At 25.2% G+C, this 16,880-nt stretch overlaps 1 protein-coding gene across 2 annotated transcripts in view; it reads left to right on the top strand.

The window, feature by feature from the left end:
* The first annotated feature begins 916 nt into the window (after positions 1-916).
* The window catches only part of HDAC4 (histone deacetylase 4), a 53,678-nt gene continuing 37,714 nt past the window's right edge, over positions 917-16,880 (top strand). For both annotated transcript variants that reach the window (XM_089171640.1, XM_089171639.1), the window contains exons 1-2: positions 917-1,538; positions 8,437-9,072. In XM_089171640.1, the coding sequence (XP_089027766.1) occupies positions 9,018-9,072 (55 nt within the window). In that variant the 5' untranslated portion in view covers positions 917-1,538; positions 8,437-9,017. The remainder of the gene's footprint in view (positions 1,539-8,436; positions 9,073-16,880) is intronic.

The raw sequence follows: 16,880 nt of genomic DNA, 5'->3' as shown, positions 1-16,880 counted from the left end.
TGTAAAGAATAAATGTTTTGTTTTATTGCAATCGATTGCACATGCTTATATACATATATATGTATAATAAAACATTTAACTGAGAGATAAGTTTTGAAAGTTTCGAAATAAGGGAATGAATAAGAGAGAGAGATAGATAAAAAAAAGAAATAAATAAAAAAAGGGTTGGGTTTCACTCATTAAGATATTGTGAAAAAGTTGCTGTGTTAGCAACTCATACAAGTAGTAGCTTCTCGTATTCCTTCCAATCGTCACCATAACTGATAAAGTTAATCTTCACAGTGTCATTAACGCTAGTAATTTATATATACATATATATATCTATATATGTTCTGATTACTAGTTGATTTCTATGAATCGACAGGCAAAAAACAAAGGGCCACCGATAAGGCCGCTTCCTGAAGTGGTGGACCACAACCCACGGACTTCCGACGAAGTATATAAAGTTATGTGCATTTTTTAATCCCATTGAGATTACTTTGATGCGTCATTTATTGTTATCGAAAAAGATGTACAATTATTTGAGTATAATGAATGAGAATATTGTTATCATTTGTCAAGTTAAACTTACTTAACTGATAAATAAGAATCATTTCAATTTGATAATATTAACAGTGAATAAGTATACTATTGTATTATAAGAAATCGAGAGGTTATATTTGTTATAATAATAATTAATATAAAAGCAAGAAAGGTAAAAAATATGAAAATAAAGATAAATATATACATATATATATGCGATGAGCCAAGGAAAGTACGATTACGTGCCTGTGTGTGTCGTCCGACGCAACATTGCTTGGGGAAGTCTAAAAATAGTTTGAATTTGGCGGTACCGCCGAGTGCGGCGCTAACAGCGCGGCGCGAACGGCTACGGCGGAGGAGTGGGGTGGCGCGGCGGGTGCCTAGCTATCATTGCCTCCCAGTTCTTTCTCGACCGTCGCGCATTAACGTTGTGTCTAATCTGGTATCACGGTTTTCGCGTCATTTTTCCTGCACCTTTTTTTCTCCCTCCCTACTCTTCTCTCTCTCTCTCTCTCTGTATATTATCGTTTTCCCTCCCCTCTACTTTACCCTCTATACCTTTACGAGTATAATATTTGCAATGGATTTTCGTATATTATCAATGTGATCAAATCGCGTGTGATCTCGCGAGTGACAGAATATATATATATATATTGAACGTTTCTTTTTTTCTTTTTTTTTTTTAAATCGTGTGATTAAAAGAAGACAAGAAATATAAGATTGAAGGAAAGAAGAGAAAGATAGGACATATAAAAATACACGGGTACAAACGCATATATATATATATGTATATGTATATATAGAACGCAGAGGAGCGTCGTGGCAGCTTCCGCATCGCGAAGGAACTTGGGACCCACATTAGCTGCGCTTAACAACTCACTCTTGCCAAGCAACATAACGAACAAACCACCTTTAACGTTGTACCTGTTGGAAAGATTTTAATCATCGTGTTTCTTCAATCATCATTGTGTATATTCGTTGGATCAACGTTAGATCAACGCCGTATTTTTTCAAAGGTAAGAGACACAAGATTGATTGCGTGTGGTAGAGAGCGAGAAAGAGGCGCCTCCGTGCGAGAGTTTTACGCCGCCATCTTTTACCGCGATCGTGTTTCTCTCTCTCTCTCTCTCTCTCTCTCTCTCTCTCACTCGCTCGCTCACTCACTCACTCACTCACTCACTCACTAGTTCTTTCTCTTTCTATCATTCTATCTCTATCTATGCATCTATTTCTCTCTTCTTCGTTGTGTGTTGTTCCATCGTGGAGGAACGCGACAAATTAACTCGCGATACGTCGTAAACGCCCTTTTTTTTATTATTATTATTATTATTAAATAATTAAAATTATTATTTATTTCAATAATTATTGAAATCATTTTGTTTTATTCTTTGATTAGAATGTTGTTGTTGTTGTTGTTGTTGTTGTTGTTTTGTTTAAATAACATTTAGATGAATTTAATCTTTAATAAAGGAGAAATATCTCTTCTTCGATAGGCTTTAAACACACACACACAATATATATATATATATATACACATACGAGAGAGAAAACACCTGTTGTCGTCGTCGTCCTTAGTGTAGTACTTTTACCTATACCATCATTCTCCTCCTCCCCCTCCCCTACCCTTCTCTCCTCCTCCCCCTCCCCTCCTACTCCTTCTCCCTTTTTCCTCCGTTAACTCAGCGATTCTAGGTAAACAGCTTCGTTCCTCGTATTGCAGCACGTAGATTACGCGTAGAGAGAAAGAGAGAGAAATGAGATAGAGATAGAGAAAGAAAATGAAAGAAAAAGAGAGAGAGAGAGAGAGAAATAATCTTCGTCAGTGTTCGTTTTCCTTCGATGTTGTTCGATCGAAGCAAGGGTTTCTCGTGTTCTCTCTATCTCTCTCTCTCTCTCTCTCTCTCTTTCTTACTGTCTCTCAATCTCTATCTCTTTCTCTTTCTCTCCTTTTGTTTTTCTTCGTGAACCTATCGCCTATCGTTCTTCTTCTTTAATCTTAGTTTCTTTCTTGATTTTTTTTTTATTTTTTTTTTTTTTTTTTTTAATTCTTTCCCTCGGTTCTCTCTCATTTTATTCTCTTTTTCTTCTTTTAATCGGATTTCTCTCTCTCTCTCTCTCTTTCACTCTCTGCAGGGGGATTTTACTCTCTTGTTCTTTAATGAGATTTTATTCTCTTATGTTGGTAAATGAGTGTTTGACCTGATATATATATATATATATATATATATATTATAATAATTTTGTTAGATATATGACTTACCATTAGACCACTTTCATAATTAATAGTTACATATGTGGATACACCAAAACACCATGAAATTTTTTTATTATTATTATTTTCGAAAGGGTTGAAGAATTTTCTTTCTCTTCTTACCGTTTCTTTCACAAGAACCTTCAAAGGTTTACATGAGAGGAATTTATGAGATCGTTATCAACGAACTGCGTCTCTTATGATATATACATATATATATATATATATATATATATATATAGGTTTTCTGTATATAACCCCATAGAAATATGGTATGTACATCGTTAAAATGTAATTTTAACGAGGAATTTGCTTACGTCTTATTCGTTGAAATTTTAGTACGCAACAAACGCTTTATATTCATTGCTACTACTTTTAATAATAATAATAATAATAATAATAATAATAATAATAATAATAATAAAAATAATAAAATATAGTAATCATCGTCATCATTATCGGGAAGGGTGTTTAGGGGGTGGAACAAGTGGAAAGGAAAAAGAAGACCTGCACGAGTCTTCTCGAATGTTTTTATTTTATTTTTTTTTATTGATAAAAAAACAAGACGAGCCTTCTTCTTCTTCTTATTTTTATTCTTTGTTTAAGAAATTCATTGAAGTATGCACGAATGATAAAACAGACGATAGAAAGAAAATAATTGATCTATGTAGTTTTTTATTTATTTATTTTTTTTTTATTATTATAAAAAAACAGGCATATACATACAATTGTTTATTTTTCTTTCTTACTTCATATTCATTTTTTTTAATTATTTTTTTTTCTCGTGTATCTCTATTAATTCTTCTTTTTATATATACATATGTGTATGTGTATATATATAGATAGATAGATAGATAGATAGATGTTAGAATTATAATTATTATTATTATTAAGATGATATGAGAAAACAAAGCGTATGATTCAAAGATGCATTTAAAAAGTATATTGTATATATTGTGAGATATGTAGAAAGAAAAAGTGAAATAAATAAAAAAAAGGGGGGTTGAAGGGTGATATTAATTTTGTAATTAGTGTATTGCAAGATAATTATTTTTTAAAAATATATTATAAATAATATTAAATTAATTTATTTAGAAAACCTTTCAGTGTGTGTGTGACTATTGAATACTTTTATGTGAAGTATTTTTATAAATATTGAATAGTTCTTTATTTGTATTCGTATCGATAGAAAATTGCACTGAGAATTTATATGCAATGCATCATATGCAATTGTAATACCAATCAAACGGGTTAAAAGATTCATTTTATTTTATTTTATTTTATTTTATAATTTTTTTTTTTTTTAAATAATCAATACTAAACTTATATCATTCGTTTAAAAAAAGAAGACACCGGTAAAATGTTCATTATTCATTTTTAAATAAAATAAAGTATTATATATACATCACTTTATACTGTATATATATATATATATATATATATATATATATATATCGTTAATTATTCAATTGATTATAATTTTATTTTATACGAAAAAAAAAAATACCTTTTTGTTTTTCATTTCAATGAATCATTTGATTTACCTGCTCACGATAGGAATTATTAAATGGTGCATACATGAAGTTGCATACGTAACGTTTAGATTTTGTTAATATTATCTAAAATAGTTAATTTTAGGAATCAACTAAAATACAAATATATTTATATTAATTATACAATTTTATTTTATATGAAAAAAAAAAAAACGAATACTTGTTTATCATTTCAATGGATGAATCATTTGATTCACCTGTTCACGATAGGAATGTATTAAATGGTGCATACACGAAGTTGCATACATAACGTTTAGATTTTGTTAATATTATCTAAAATTGTTAATTTTAGTAATCAACTAAAATACAAATATACTTATATTAATTATACAATTAATATTATGAAATATTTGTTTATCATTTCAATGGATGAATCATTTGATTCACCTGTTCACGATAGGAATTATTAGATGGTGCATACATGAAGTGTGTTGTCAATACAATACGCGCTTTACATGTTTATAATATTATACATACTTTGTTAATTGTAATCATTGAATAATTGTTAGATAAGATAGTATAACATTTGTTTAATTATTAATAAACAAAATAATGAGACGCGAGTTTTCACGCGGAATTTCCGTGTGTGTCCTGGTGTGCAGGTCCATGGCCGAGAACATGGCAAATGTTATTTTCTCTCTTTCTCTCTCTCTCTCTCTCTTCTCTCTCTCTGTCTTCCTCTCTTTCTCTGTTTCACTATTTTTATTAGTCTGTCTCTTTCTCTCTCTCTCTCTCTCTCTCTCTCTCTCTCTCTCTCTCTCTCTCTCTCTCTCTCTCTCTCTCTCTCTCTCATGTTTAGGGCTGATGCACGCCACGTGAAAAGTCGCGGAGGCGTGGCGGCGACGAATTTAGATTGTTGGCGCCTCCTCAACGAGAGAAATAGACTTTAAGAGATGGGGTGTGGGGAATTTGCCTTTATTATTATTACACTTTACCCCTCTAACCCCTTCTTCCTCCTTCTTCCTCTTTCTTCCTCCTGCTTGCCCCCCTTTTACTTCCACTTCCTCCCTTCTGCCCAATTTATCTCTCTATCTCTATATCTCTTTCTCTTTCTCTCGCAATCTTCATTTTTATTTATTCAAATTGTTCATTTTGGGGATAACCAAAACACACACACACACACACACACTACATGGTTATGCTTGCATTTGTTTAATTTTATTTTTTTATTTATTTGTTAGATTGTTATTTAAATATTTTCCACCCCTTTTCTTTCTTTTATCTCTTTCTCTTTTTAACTCACTCTTCATTTTTATTTATTTAAATTTATTTTTTTATAATAAATATATTTTTTTATGTAACAATAATATTATTTTTGTAATTTTAGTATTTTTTTTTATTATTTTTATTTTTTTTATTTTACGTTTTTATAATTTGTAATTAATATTTAATTTAAATTAATTTTTGTTTGTAATATTTAATATTTTTTACATTTATATTATTATATAATAAATATATATATTTTATTTATTTATTTATTTATATAATATATAATATATTTGTTAGAATTTTAGGAATAACCAAAACACAGGAATATTATTTCCTTTTTTATTTAATTTTATTTATTCATTTAAATGCCATATTTAAATGCCACATTTAAATGCCATATTTAAATGCCACATTTAAAAAACATATTTAAATGCCATATTTAAAAAACATATTTAAATGCCATATTTAAATAGCATAGCACATTTAAAACTCGCCCCAAACTAAATTCTTACCCCTTTAATAAACAAAGTATGTTATTTTATTAATTACTTGTTTCTTCTTAAATAATTTCACTTTATTTCACTTGTATATCCTAAAGATTGTTTTTTTTATTTTTTTATTTTTTTTTTTAATTCAAAGAAAAGGTATAGAAAAAAAAAGTGTACTTTAAAAAAAATAGTGGCAGCAGCAGCAGCAGCAGCTTATCTTTGCTAGGTTCTGTTTTTTTTCTACTACCCTTCCTCCCTTTACTTACACCCCCTGTTGTGGTGGTCGACAAAGTCGTCGTTTTTTTTTTCTTTTTTTCATTTTTTTTTTTTTTTTTTTTTCTTTATGGATCGAATCGAACATGAACTTATTTTAAGTTAGAATGGTAGCGTAGTTTGAATCGATCTCGTCACGGAAAACACGTCATGCATTCTACAACCTGATGTGTATGTGTCTGTGTGTTGTGTTTTCTGCTGCTAGCTACCTATGCACATGCACAATGTACATATACAGGTGTATATGAAAAATAATAAAAAAAAAGCACGAGAAAGAAGAAAAGTTTTCACACAAGCTTTGGCAAGAAACGTTCAATGCACGTGGGAATAATAAAATGTCTATGAAATATTTCTTTTTCTTTCTTTTATTGTTTTTTTTTTCTTTTTTTTTTTTTTCTATCAAATGCTTATGAACTACACGTCGGTAATTTTTTAGTTAACCTTTTTAACTTATTATTATTTAAAAAAAAAAAAAGTAAAAGTCAATATGATTTCTATTTTACACACACGTACAGGGATTTATATTTTCGAATGCACATTGGTGATTTTTAGTTAATCTTTTTATTATTATTATATTATAGTTAATATTATATTATATTAGATTATGTTATATATTATTATTTATATATTATTTTATATTACATTTTATATTATTTATTTTATTATTCATATATTATTTTATATAATATTTATATTACATTATATTTATCTGATATTTATTTTATATTTATTATTATTTAATATATAATTTAAATATTGTGATAGAAACATGACAATATACAGTTTTTATAAAAACATTTATATATACATATACGTACATACATACATATGTATATATCTATGTATATATAAGTATTATGAGAAATCGATAAAAATGTGGCACTTATAAAGGTTTTTGGCATAGTTTTTGTGAGATAATGGTCGTCCATAATTCCTCTGGGTTTCTTTTGGCAACGAACCCCACCCCCCAACCCACCCTCACTCCCCACCCTTCTTTGACACTTGTCGCAAGAAAGTCTCAAAATAAGATTTTCATTCTATGACAGTTGGGAAACGTGTGCGTCATATTTAGACTTAAATTCGTAGCAGCGGAGTCTACAATCCAACGTTTGTCGTCGTCCTCGTCGTCGTTGTCGTCGTCGTCCTCGTCGTCGTCGTCGTCGTCGTCGTCGTCTTACAGAAATATAGAAAGTAACAGGGATATTTTTACATTTACGTTGGAAACCTCGTTGGTATTTTGCCGTTCCATTAATAGAGAAAGTATAGTTGAGATAATTCCCATTCGATTTTATTTCTAACAACCTACTCTACCCACTACCACCACCAACCACAATTTTAACTCAACTCAACTGCAATTTTTCTCTCCCACCACTTTCTGGTTTTTCAACTTTGTATATAGTTACTTTTTATTAGTCATTTTATTTGATGCTTTATTTCAACACAAAGTTGGTTTTATTTCTAACAACCAACCACTATCACTATCACCACAATCACAATTTTAACTCAACTCAATTGAATTTCAACTCAACTTCAACTTCAACCTTTCTCCCAATACTTTCTGGTTCCTTTTATTTTGTATATAGTAACTTTTTATTAGTCATTTAATTTGATGTTTTATTTCAACTCAAACTTGGTTTTATTTCTAACAACCAACCACTACCACTATAATCACAATTTTAACTCAACTCAATTGAATTTCAACTCAACTTCAACTTCAACCTTTCTCCCACTACTTTCTGGTTCCTTTTATTTTGTATATAGTAACTTTTTATTAGTAATTTAATTTGATGTTTTAATTAAACTCAAAGTTGATTTTATTTCTAACAACCAACCACTACCACTATCACTACAATCACAATTTTAACTCAACTCAATTGTATTTCAACTCAACTTCAACTTCAACAAAACTCAACTTCAACAAAAGTTGGTTTTATATTTAACAACCAACCACTACTACTACTACTACTACTACTACTATCACAATTTTAACTCAACTCAAGTTGAGTCATATTTGAGAAATTGATCTCAATTCAACTTCACCTTCACTCCCACTACTTTCTAGTTTCTTTTATTTAGTATAGTAACTTTTTGGTAATAATTTAATTCGATGTTTTATATTTCTTTTTCTTTTCTTTTTCAGAAACTTTCGAAGAAATAAGAAAATGCGGTAAATAATCATCAACGAAGAAAATAATCAACGAGATTAATAAAAGGATCGAAGAAAAAAAAAATCATGGATCAAAGAGAGGATTTTTTGTCATTGTCATGGAAAATAAAAAAGGATGATCAAATTTAGTGAGAACATTCGACGAATAATAGTATAATAATTACTACGTATAGTGTTTGAACAAAATTAATTTTATTCGTCGTACCTTTAATTCTATTTTTATTTTCTACTATATATTTTTTTTTTTTTTTTTTTTTTTTTTCTTTTTTTGTTGAGTATATTTCATTCGAATGTTGTGCATAACATTTGCATTGATGCATAAATCGTGAAAACAACAACAGCAACAACAACTTATGTTTATTGAAGAAAAGTGTGAAGAAGAAGAAGAAGAAAAACAACAACAAGAAATAATTAAAGAAGAATACAGTGTGAATATATACAGCGATTGGTTTATATTTTACTGTTAATTGTATAACGTCAATTTTGATGTTTATAATAACGTGACTACAGAAAAGATTTTCGTGGATAAACTAAATTAAGAGGAGAAGTGTCATATGGCTCTGGAATATGGTACTACTACCTACAATATGCACCACACGAATCAATTAGGTACGTAATGAAATTCATTTTACTTTTTTTTTTTTTAATAAATAAATAAATAAATAATAATAATAATAATAATAACAAATCATTTAGATGAACAAAATATGTGCTCATAATTATGAAAGTAGTCTAATTGTAAATCATATTGCAAGTCTTGTTTGGAGATGTTTTTAAAGAATTATTTTGAATTTATTTATTATCTTCTTTATTATATATAAATTGCGTGTTACGTTGTTTGTCCGCAATGAACACCTAAACAACTGAACCGATTTTAATCAAATTTAGCAAACTGTGTGTAGTTTCATCCAACTTGAAAGATAGGATAGTTTATATTTCAATTTCTTAATATATATAAATTACGTGTCACGTTGTTTGTCTGCAATGAACTCCTAAACTATTAGACCGATTTGAATACAATTTAGCACACTGTGTGCAGTTTCATTCAACTTGAAAGATAGGATAGTTTATATCTGAATTTATAATCGCAATATTATTTGTTTATTAACAAAGACGTGTGTATCGGACTGATTGTGAGTCACAGCAACGCGTGGCAGGGCACCCCTAGTATTTTTATATTTATTATTGAGATCTAATATTAATTAAATAATATTATATTGTTTAATATGTTTTTTATTATTATTATTATTATTATAGTATTTTATATTATAATTGTATTATAATTGTAATGTTATTATATTAAGAAACATTTGAATATTAAATTAATTTAATTTAATTTAATATTGAAATAATAAAACATTGTCATTAATATAATTAAAATATAATATAAATTAATTAATATTATAATACTAATTATAGTATTTTGCATTATAATTATATTATAATTATATTATAATTAAGAAACACTGGAACATCAAATATTAATTGTAGATAATATGGAATTAACAAAACATGATCATTAACATTATTAAGAAATAATGTCAATTAATTAATTATAACAATATTAATTATGATAGTATTTTATATTATAATTATATTATAATTATAATATTGAAATATCAAAAGCATTATTATTTAACCAGTCATTTTTACATAAATATCTTTTTCAAATTACATCAAATTTATTTCATAATTAAAATAATGTGCTGTTGTGTGAATTAACAGATAAATCTTGTATTTTATTTTATTTTATTATTTTTTTTTTTCTAATTTTAACTTAGACCACTTTTATAATTATGGGCACAAATATGCATTGAAAATGATTACAATGGAACAATAAAAAAAAAATATAATTTAAAATTTACAAATTACAAATTACAAATTGAAACATGACAATATACACCAGCTGTTTTTATAAACATTTATGAATTATGAGTTTAGAATAGGATAGGGTTGAAAGAAAAAGAAATGATTGGGGAGTAGTTTAGAAGAATTAAGTTATTAAATAAAACATAAATGAAATTTGAAATTATTATTAGGATTTTTCATTGAAAAAGGTTGAACTTTGTAAGGTTTAGAGTATCTCGTAGTTTTGTCATCAGTATGAAAGTGAGCTTATTCAGTGTTCAGGATCTAAAAGCGAAAAGTTTCTCTTTCTTATTCTTAAGAAAGAGAAAGATAGAAAGAAAGAGATAAAGAGAGAGAGAGAGAGAGAGAGAATGGTTACCTCTTTTTCTCTCTTTTTCTCTTTAATGTGTAGTTGTATATGTGTGTGTGTATATGCGCGTTCACGTTTTAAGAGAAGACGTATACAAATGTCAGCCTATATATAGCGGACGTTATTCTAATCTTAGCAGTCGGCCAACAGCCAGAAATACGAGCAAAAAATCACTATAACTCTTTCCCTTTGTCTTGTCAAATGTATATATATATATATATATTTATATATGTATTTATATATATGTATTTATATATGTACATATACACCTGAAAAGAAAAACTTATTTAAATATATCTTACCTTTAATATTATTATATTATTTTATGTATATGCTATATTATATACATATTATTATTTTATATATATATATATATATATATTATGTATTATTGTATATGTAATATAAACAAAAATATTATAATATAATTTGTTGTATTATAATATATATATAATATTTTTATAGATAAAATATAATACAATATATATTTTTATTTTTATTTTTTTTTTTTTTTTATAAATATTGTAATTATATTTTTTATTATTATTTTTATTTATATAAACGTAATTATATTTTTTATTATTAATTTTTTTTTGTATTTTATTATTATTATTATTTTTATTTTTAAATATTATATAATATTTATATAGAAAAAATATATTTTAAAATTATTATATAATAATATTTAAAAAAAAAAAATAGTATTTATATATAATAATATTTAAATGAGTAATCTTAGAAAATTTATTTGTTTTTTTCTATTAAAAAAAAAAAAAAAATTATATCAATTCAATGTTTATTAATTTTTAAAGTTGTGCTTGTATTTTTTTTTTTTTTTTTTTTTTTTTTTTTAATACTTCGATACAGGAAACAAAAGTCAAATTCCATTCCAATGGAATATCATAGCCAAGATCTCGAGATTTTTGATAAACAGATAAAAATGTGATTCTGATAAAAAAGAAACTTTTCTTTATCTTTCTTGGTATCATATCAAAATTGTGTTTATACTTTTGTCTTATTAGTAATTGGTTTTTTTTTTTTTGTCTTCTTTCCTTTATTTTTTTTATATTTTTCTTTTTTTTTCTTTTTTGTAATCAAAATTAATCCAAATTAATCAAAATTAATGATATTGTACTTTAATTCCAATAATTTTAGTTAACCTTTGTATCGTATACGAATATACACATGAATACAGTTTGATTATGAAAATTATTTATTTAGAAATTATTTAAAAAAAAAAAATAAAAAAAATGTATATATTTTAATTATTTATTTTATTATATTTTTTATTGTATTTATTATATTAAATTAATTATTTTATTATATTAACTAATATATGTATAAATGTAGTTTACAGTACTTAAAAAAAATATGATAAATATATTATATTAAATAAATATAAATTTATACAAATAATATATATATATATATATATATATATATATATATATATATTTATTATTATTATTATTATTATTATTTTATAATTAAAAATTGTAATTTTAAATATATAAAAAATTTTACTATTAATATATTAATATATAAATAATATATTATATGTAATATTATATTTAATATAGTATATTTATTTAATGTATATATATATATAGTAAATTTAGAAAAAGATTGAAATCACAAAAATTGATATAATTAATTAAAATAAAAATTGAACATTAAATTCTTATCAATTTTAATAAAATCTATACATATATTCTTATACACATATATTTTCTATTATAATTAATTTTGTTGAAATAAAAGGCTTTTGTTCTAATATCCTAGAATTGTAAATATACAGTATATACATACTTCTTAAATATACCATGGTACAATTTTTATTTTCGAATATTTTATTATCTAAATTTTTTTTTTTTTTTAGAATTTATATAGCTTGGACTATTTTCATAATTTTATTGGGTGTTACACTAGCTCTCTGACTAATGTTTATATATATATATATATGTATATGTGTGTATAGGGATGAGAAATTAGTAAGATTTATTTATTTATTACTATTAAAAAAGATATTTCTTGGCTTGGATTGAATAGTATGAAACTTCGTTATACATGTGTTTGTGTGTGTTTGTTGTGTATGTGTGTATGTGAGAGAGTAATTTCGATGAAAATGTTCTTCTCTTCGTGTCGTTTTAAAAAGGAACAAGCAGCAACAGCACACCACACACGCCTAATACTCGCTCGGAAATAAGCTTTTGCTGTGCGCGATGGCCGACAATATTTTTAGATCTTCTGTGTCGTCTCGATTCGTTAGAAGAAGGTGAAGAAGTAGTAGAAGAAGAAGAAGAGAAAGAAGAGAAGGAATAAGAATAAGAAGAAGAAGAAGAAGAAGAAGAAGAAGATGAGACAAAGACTATTTCTCTTTTCGTTTTCTCTCCCACACGTTGGCCACCAGTTCTTGTTTTACCACCCTCTTACGAAACGTTCTTAGTAAAAAAGAAGAAAATAATCATACGTAATATAACTAGTATGATACCTACATTAAAATACTCATTTTAATAAAGTATACATATCATTGTTTATAAAAAAAATGAATATAATATAATTAATAATATTTTTTTCCTTTTTTTTTTTTTTTTTTTTAATTTTAATCATGAACATTGGTATAATTAAATTGAAATGATAATTACAGATGTAATTCTTATCAATTTGATTTTTTTTATTTGTTTAGTGGAAAGGGGGTTGTTGTTGGAATAGATTACAGTTCAAATAATATTTGATTGAAAAAAAATGATAGTATATATATATATATATATATAACGTATAGTATCAGTTAATTATAATTTACTATACAGTAGATTGTATAGTATGTTGTATATTATTTATACAATATACAACTTAACTTATACTACTTTTATATATTGCCTATATTATATGTACTTATTACTTATATTTTATTATATTATATTATACTATAGATTACTTATATTGTATATTTATAACACTATACTGTACAATATAATATACTGTATATTACAATAAAATAGTATAATAACGTTGTATTATACGATGATAGTGTGATGTATAGTATAATATATTATACATTAGATTCTATAGTATATTGCGTGTACATTACTTATACTATATTATATTATACTGTATTATACTGTATATTATTTATACTTATAACACTATACTGTATAATAGTATAATATGTTGTATTATACGATGATAATATGATGTTAAATATAATATAATATTTATTAGATTGTATAGTATGTTGTATATTACTTATACTATATTATATTATACTGTATTATACTGTATATTATTTATACTTATAACACTATACTATATAATAGTATAATACGTTGTATTATAAAATGATAGTGTGATGTATAGTATCATATATCACAGATTAGATTGTATAGTGTATTGTAAATTACTTATACTGTATATTACTTGTACTTATAACACTATACTATACAGTATAGTATATTATATATTGCTATATGATAGTTTAATACATAGTATTTTAAAATGATAGTATGATGTATAGTATAATCATATACATAACACAATCTAATTTATAGTACACTGTATATTACTTACACTATATTATCTTACTACTGTATACTTTATACTATATACTTATTACTCTTATTACTTATACTATCATATCATATTATAGTACAATACACTATATATTATTTATACTTATAACACTATATTATACAGTATAGTATACTGTATATTATTATATAATAGTATATTAAGTTGTATTCTAAAAGGATAGTTTCATGTATAGTATCGTATATCACTGATTAGATTGTATAGTGTATTGTATATTACTTATACTATATATTACTTATACTGTATATTACTTGTACTTATAACACTATACTATACAGTATAGTATATTATATATTGCTATATGATAGTTTAATACATAGTATTTTAAAATGATAGTATGATGTATAGTATAATCATATACATAATACAATCTAATGTATAATATACTGTATATTACTTGTACTTATAACACTATACTATACAGTATAGTACATTATATATTGCTATATAATAGTATAATACGTTGTATTTTAAAATGACAATTTGATATATAGTATAATCATATACATAACACAATTTAATGTATAGTACACTGTATATTATCTTATTACTGTATACTTTATACTATATACTATATACTTATTCGATATGCTGTATCATATTATACTATATATTACACTATATATTATTTATACTTAAAACACTATACTGTACAATATACAATATTGTACATTACTATACAAAAGGTAGTATAATACTTTGTATTATAAAATGATTACATTAGACTGTATAAAAGTATATTGTATAATATTTATGATCTTATATACATTCTATAGAAACAAGTTTCAAATAAGGAAGGGTATTTTAATGAGGTATCCTTCACAGAAGAAATAAAAAGGGGGTTGGTTGTGTGAGATTGAGCGTAAAATTACTCGATCACAGTAAAAAAAAAAAAAAAAAAAAAAACATGATAATATACAGTATATATACATATGCGGTAGTGTTTTGATCGCGTGACAGCTGCTTCTTTCTCTTTCTCTTTCTCTTTCTATCTTTCTTATATCTATCACCCTTTGAGTTGTTTAATTATGCAAGCATACTCGAGTTTACGATCGAGTAAGGGAAAAAAAGGATGACTCGGCAGTGGGATTGGTTGGTTGGTTGAGTTGGTTGGTTGAGTTGGTTGAGTTGGTTGGTTGAGTTGGTTGAGTTGAGTTGAGTTGAGTTGGTTGAAGTTAAACGAAGGCATTCGTTGGAAAAGAAAACTATGGGAGTTTCGAGTTCTTCTTTTTTTTCTTCTTCTTCTTCTTCTTCCTTTTTCTCTTCCGGTTTAACGAGCTTACCACCACAATATATATATATACTAGTAATACCTAGAGACAAGACTATTCTTTAGGAATAATAGATACACGTAAAAGAACAAACCTTTTGCGAACAAACCTTTATACGAGGGTATCGAACTTTAGCCTTTTACCATACCGAGAAGAAAAAACAAAATATTGTAAGATATACTTTGACTTTATCTCTATTATAATGATGATGATGATGATGATTATGGTTAGGGTAGGAGTAAGGGTAGTGGTTGTGGTTGTGGTTGTGGTGGTAGTCGTGGTGGAGGGTATGGTAGAGTAGGGGGTAGTTCTATTGAATTTTAATATACCACCAGCAAGCTAATCTCGTACCGAATCAATAAAGACAGTTTCAATCTTTTTATTTCTTTCTTTTTTTTTTTATTATTATTATTATTGTTATTATCATGGAATAAAAATATAACACACTCACACACACACGGAGTATAATTTTGAATAATTTGTTTGTATAGGATGATATTTGATTATTTTTTTTATTAGAAATTATAAACAAAGTATATTTTGTATCTCAGGAATTTACAAGTAGAAATGTAGATAATTTTATATCTCAGGAATTTACAAATACAAATGTAGATAATTTTTGTATAGAATTATATTTTTTTTTTTTTCATTAGAAATTATAATTATAATTATTATTATTATTATAGCAAAGAATATTTTGTATTTTGGGAATTTACAAGTAAAAATTTAAATAATTTTTTATATAGAATTATATTTGATATATTTTTTTTATTAGAAATTATAATTAATATTAATATTATTATTACTATAACAAAGAATATTTTGAATTTTAGGAATCTTTGAATTTTTTAGTATTAGTGAAATTGAAAATATTTTATTTTATTTTTTTTTTTTTTTTTTTTTTTTTTTTTTTATGGCAATACAATGAACTCTACTTTGTTTGTTATTACCTAGCACACTGAATGAATATTTATTAGTTAATAAAATAACATTTAATTGTCAGGTGATTGATATGTGGACAGGGTATAATTATTATTATTATTATTATTATTATTATTGTTCACGTTGTTTTTTTTTTTTTTCATTTATGACTCGGTTTTTTTTCTGATAGATTTTTTTTACTTTAATCAGAAAAAGTTCTATTAATTTTTTATTCATCATATTTTTATTCATTTTCTTCTTTTTTTCTTTTTTATCTGTTTTTTTTTTTTTTTTTTTCTAATCAGAAAAAGTCTCTATTAATAATGTAATTATATTTTTTTTTTATTTTTTTTTTATAATAATCAGAAAAAGTCTATTAATTTATTAATCGTATTTATTTTTCTCTTTTTTCTTTTTCT

Source organism: Polistes dominula, unplaced genomic scaffold (assembly GCF_049000335.1).
Source record: "Polistes dominula isolate Pdom_NZ unplaced genomic scaffold, Pdom_raw_medaka contig_26, whole genome shotgun sequence".
NCBI classification, from domain to species: Eukaryota; Metazoa; Arthropoda; class Insecta; order Hymenoptera; family Vespidae; genus Polistes; species Polistes dominula.
Note: the sequence above shows the minus strand (reverse complement) of the source record. Positions and strands in the feature narration are given on the sequence as shown.